A 4,793-nucleotide genomic window follows, 5' to 3' on the forward strand; every position below is an offset into this window, starting at 1 on the left:
GCCTCCGCCGGCCGGCCACCATGATTTTGCCTATATCTTAGCTACTATAGAGTTTTAGTTAGTAATTTCATGTGTATGTTTGTAGAGTTCATCATACGATTCATCGGATGACGAGTATGATCAAGAGGAAGAGGAGAACATGTCCTTACTATTAGCATATCGCGCCGTTAAGAAGCGAAAATTTGGTGGATCGGTGTTCGGTAGACAGAAGTTGTGGAGAGAAAGGATTGAAGGGCATGAGAAGTTGAAACGGTCGTATTTCAATGAGAATACGATATTTCCCGAAAGCTATTTTCGGTGACGTTTTTGGATGAGCATCAACTTGTTCAAGCACATCGCAACGGAGGTGACCAAGTATGATCGGTTCTTTGAGCAAAGGAGAAATGCCGCCGGAGAACTTGGTCATAGCACATATCAAAAGGTGACCGCCGCCTTGCGTATGTTGGCATATGGTATACCGGCGGATCTAGTTGATGATCATGTGGCCATGGGAGAGAGCACTTCTTCTATCTTGTGTGTGAAGCGCTTTGTCGTTGCTATTGTGAATGTTTTTGGATCGACATACTTGAGAGCCCCGAATGCTTAAGACACGGCAAGGCTTTTGGAGATCAATGCCGACCGGGGGTTTCCCGGTATGCTTGGTTCCATTGATTGTATGCATTGGAGTTGGAAGAATTGTCCAGCGGCATGGCATGGACAATTCAAAGGGTACAAGAAGGATGTCACCATAGTGCTTGAAGCGGTCGCCGATCAAGAGACTTGGATATGACATGCATTTTTTGGAATGCCCGGGTCTTGCAACGACACCAATGTTCTTCAACGATCACCACTAATGACAAGACTTGCAATGCGGGAAGGTCCATTGGTGGAGTTTGAAGCAAATGACCACAAGTACAGGCTACTTCCTCGCCGACGACATATATCCAAGGTGGCAAACATTTGTGAAGCCGGTTATTCAACCATGAGGTAAGAAGCAAAACTAATTCCACAATGCACAAGCGACGGCTAGGAAAGAAGTAGAGAGGGCATTTGGGATTTTGCAAGCTCAATTTGCCATTGTGAGAGGACCGGCTAGATTTTGGGACCAGGAATGCCTTTGGTATATCATGACCGCTTGTGTCATCATGCATAACATGATTATAGAGGATGGTCATGGGAAAGATGTGGATCATACTCACTACAAGTTGATGGGGGTTCCGTGCAAGTGAGGTTGTCCGCACATAGGATTGCCCGGTTCATTGCCTCGTACCATGTCATTCGCTCCAACGACACACATGATGAGCTCCAAAAAGATCTCATGGAAGAATGGTGGAATTGGAATGGACAACAATAGTTGCATACTTGTTGTATTTGTTTGAAAACTATGTGTAGTATTGTCTCAAAATTATGTTGTATTGTTGTATGTTGGTCTGTAAACTTGTTGTATTTGGTGTGAACAATTTCATGTACGTATTTGTTATGAACAATTTGTTGTATTTGTATGGTACATTTTATTTGTGAATTTATATGGTTGTTTGATCTTGTTTGATGCATACTTGTGTGTGTTTGTTGTTTGCGCCACGCTGCGCGCTGCAAAATGGAGCATCCGGCGGAGGAGCTTTTTTACCACGCCAACGCGCGCTGCAAAATGGAGCATCCGGCGGGACAAATTTCAGCGCAACGCGCGTTATCCGTTTGCAGGACGGCGGAAACGAGGTTTAGCGCGCCGATTTTTAGTGCACATGTTGGAGATGCTCTAAATAAAAATATTAGTCCATAAAAATTGTTAATAATTACCAAAACACGTTTAAGGCAATGGTGGAGCACGTCGCGGCCGAAGATGGAGGTGGGCCGAAGCATACAGTCATCGCGGTTAGAGAAGTGGATCGGACGGTTCTCTTTATTCATCCTATGGCTGGGAACCCGGGTATCAGAAATTTTGATTCCCTTAATATTCTTTTTTATCGAAAAGAAGGGAAGACTCCAATCCTCTTCCGGATCCAATTCCAGCTTTGTTCTCTTTGAGTTGACGCGTAGCGTATCAGATTGTATCCTAAATTCCAGATGCAAAGCATAAGTAAATCCGACCACATTACAAATCGGAAGAACAAATAGGAAGGAAAAATCTACCAAAACTAACTATATTATATCTTCCAGATGTGCCCCGCGATCTTTTCTGTTCCTCTAGTCACGGCGTGCGTTGCGTCGCACACCGGCGATCGAGCATGTGGAAGCCGGCAATGGCGACTCGCCTTCTGCTGTCGCTGCTACTCTTGCTGGCCGTGTCGACGGTCAGAGGAGCAGCAGCCGCTGCCGGGGGTTCCCCTTCTTGGTGCGTCTGCCGGCCGGACGCGTCCGCCGAGGCGCTCCAGAGCACGCTCGACTACGCGTGCGGGAACGGCGCCGACTGCGCCCCGCTGCACGCCGGCGCGCAGTGCCACAGCCCCGACACGCTAGTCGCGCACTGCTCCTACGCCGCCAACAGCTACTTCCACAGGATCAGCCAGGCCGACGAGGACGCCACCTGCGACTTCGGCGGCGCCGCCACGCTCTCCGAGATCGACCCCAGTACGTACACGCCCTTCTTCTGCCGCGCGGCAAGGGAACCGGATCGGTTTTAATCTCATGGATCTCATCTCCATTGCGCATTTTGCAGGCTCGGAAACCTGCACGTACCCGGCAACTGCAGCGGCATCAACTACGGCCGACGGCACTACAGCAGCGAGCCCGCCGGCGGCGTCATGGTGCGTGTGCAAGCCGGGCTTGTCCGACGCGGCGCTGCAGGGGACGCTGGACTACGCGTGCGGCCACGGCGCCGACTGCAACGCGCTTCGCCCAGGAGGGCAGTGCCACGATCCCGACACGCTGCTCGCGCACTGCTCGTACGCCGCCAACAGCTACTTCCAGTCCAGCAAGGACGCCGCCTGCGACTTCGCCGGCACCGCCGCCCTTTCGTCCACGGATCCAAGTACGCCTTTCTTGCCGTCGCGCGCACTCTCCATCCAGCAGCTCAAGGTCCTCGATCTCACGTGGTTCTATCTTTTGCAGGCTCCGGAACCTGCAAATACACCGCCAGGATTCCGGAAGTAGGGAAGATGCCACTCTGGTTCTTTGCTATCGCTTTGACGGTATTCGTTCTGTACACCTTACTATTATGCATCGCGGAGCGCCCGTCTGGGTCCTCCAGGCCAGCTACGGTTTCAGGCGGCGCACGCGTGCGGGAGGAAACCGGCGGCGGCGGCGGAGAGACCCGTCACGAGCAATCTTCCACGCGAGCTACGGTTTCAGGCGGCGCGCGCGTGCGGGAGGAAGCCGGCACATCGGCGGCGGCGGCGACGGAGAGACTCCTCCCGACCACTTGCACCGTGTGTCTTGAGGCCTGTACCAACCAAGGCCTGCACCGCGTCAGGTGAGCTGGGCCGAAATTCTTTATTTCTTCGTTTCCTCGTTTTTTTTGCTTTAGAAACTCGGGCAACTTGAACTATTTCTAGTTGGAAACTTTATGCACTAAAAGAAGAATTATGCAAAAGAAACTCCGTGTATGGTTAGTAATTACTGTTACAAAATCAAAAGTTGATCCCAAGAATCAAATGAGGTTAACCTTGACAATTCAGGTACTTTTCCAGTTTAATAACCATAATAAAATGTGTTCCTTCTAGCCTAAATTAATCGACGCAGCTATATACTATGTCCGGTACAAATGTACACTTGAGCTGCACCAATTAATTCAGGCCAGTGGGAGTAGAAAAGTTAGCTACATAAACATTGTCAAATTAGTCTCATACATATCTATTGCCAGTATATTTATGTGGTAGTGTGGATGTTGGTATTCTTTCGTACAAATGGGTTAAAGTTTTGCAATTATAATGCTTTATATTGTGAGATCGAGGGAGTACTTTGCATGGATTAATTCTAGACAAAATATTGGGTTAAAGTTGTTGGGTGATAGGAAAATGTAGCTCATACTTACTCTATGTTTCTGTTGCAGCTGTATTCCCTGCGGGCATTTCTTTGGCAGATCATGCCTAGAGAGGTGGCTGATGACACGTGGGACCTCTAGCGCTCTGGTATGTGCACATGCCAAATGCCTCAGTTTGAAGTTATATATATGTTGATGCCAAAGCAGATGTGAGCATGTATGTGGATGCTGAGAAAAACCATTTCTTAACCACACGTTCACATCTATTGTTTTTCAGTGCCCTAATTGCAGAGAAAGTTTTCAGCGTAAGGACATCATCAATCTACACAATTACATACCAGAAGAAGTCTCACAAAGTTGACGAGTCCTTCGCAGAGCAATGTGGGGGTAATTCTGCTACTCAAAAACTTGCCTCTCACAGTCCTGAAGACACTGCCTAAAAGATAATTAGCATGCCGAGGGCTAGGGTCTTCTGTCTTAGCTCCGTTAGTGTTCATTCAAGCTGTCATACACGCATTACAAGAAGACGGGCGTTACTGGAAACTAACTGATTTTTTGGGTATGAAATCTGAGCTAGGAGAACGTTTAACTGAAGATTTCTACATCACTGCTCCAGTGCTCCAACCATTGTTGCTGCAAGCCATGGTTGCTGGATTAGGAGATCCTAATTTCTAGTACCGTCGACACTAACGAATGTTCGAGAGATCTGGTGGTTGAACTGTGGAAGTACAGGCTGGCAGTTACTGAAGACGCTACAGCCTGAAACTCTGCAGGCAAGGGATAGCAACATTTCATAGGGAATAGTCGAATAGAGTTTGGTACAACAATATTTCACTTGGACCAGTCATGAGTTGCGCAGCAACACATCTTCCTCATCTAGTCTTCTTTCTGCTTT

The 4,793-nt window shown here is 48.5% G+C and overlaps 1 protein-coding gene across 1 annotated transcript; it reads left to right on the forward strand.

Annotated features, from left to right (window-relative positions):
- The first annotated feature begins 1,995 nt into the window (after positions 1–1,995).
- Positions 1,996–4,487, forward strand: LOC127300017 (uncharacterized). Its single transcript, XM_051330082.2, has 5 exons — positions 1,996–2,547; positions 2,636–2,947; positions 3,028–3,388; positions 3,968–4,046; positions 4,176–4,487. The coding sequence occupies exons 1-5, from the start codon at positions 2,205–2,207 to the stop codon at positions 4,257–4,259; spliced, it is 1,179 nt and encodes a 392-aa protein (XP_051186042.1). The 5' UTR covers positions 1,996–2,204; the 3' UTR covers positions 4,260–4,487.
- Positions 4,488–4,793: the final 306 nt, after the last annotated feature.

The sequence above is a fragment of the Lolium perenne genome, chromosome 5, assembly GCF_019359855.2.
Source record: "Lolium perenne isolate Kyuss_39 chromosome 5, Kyuss_2.0, whole genome shotgun sequence".
NCBI classification, from domain to species: Eukaryota; Viridiplantae; Streptophyta; class Magnoliopsida; order Poales; family Poaceae; genus Lolium; species Lolium perenne.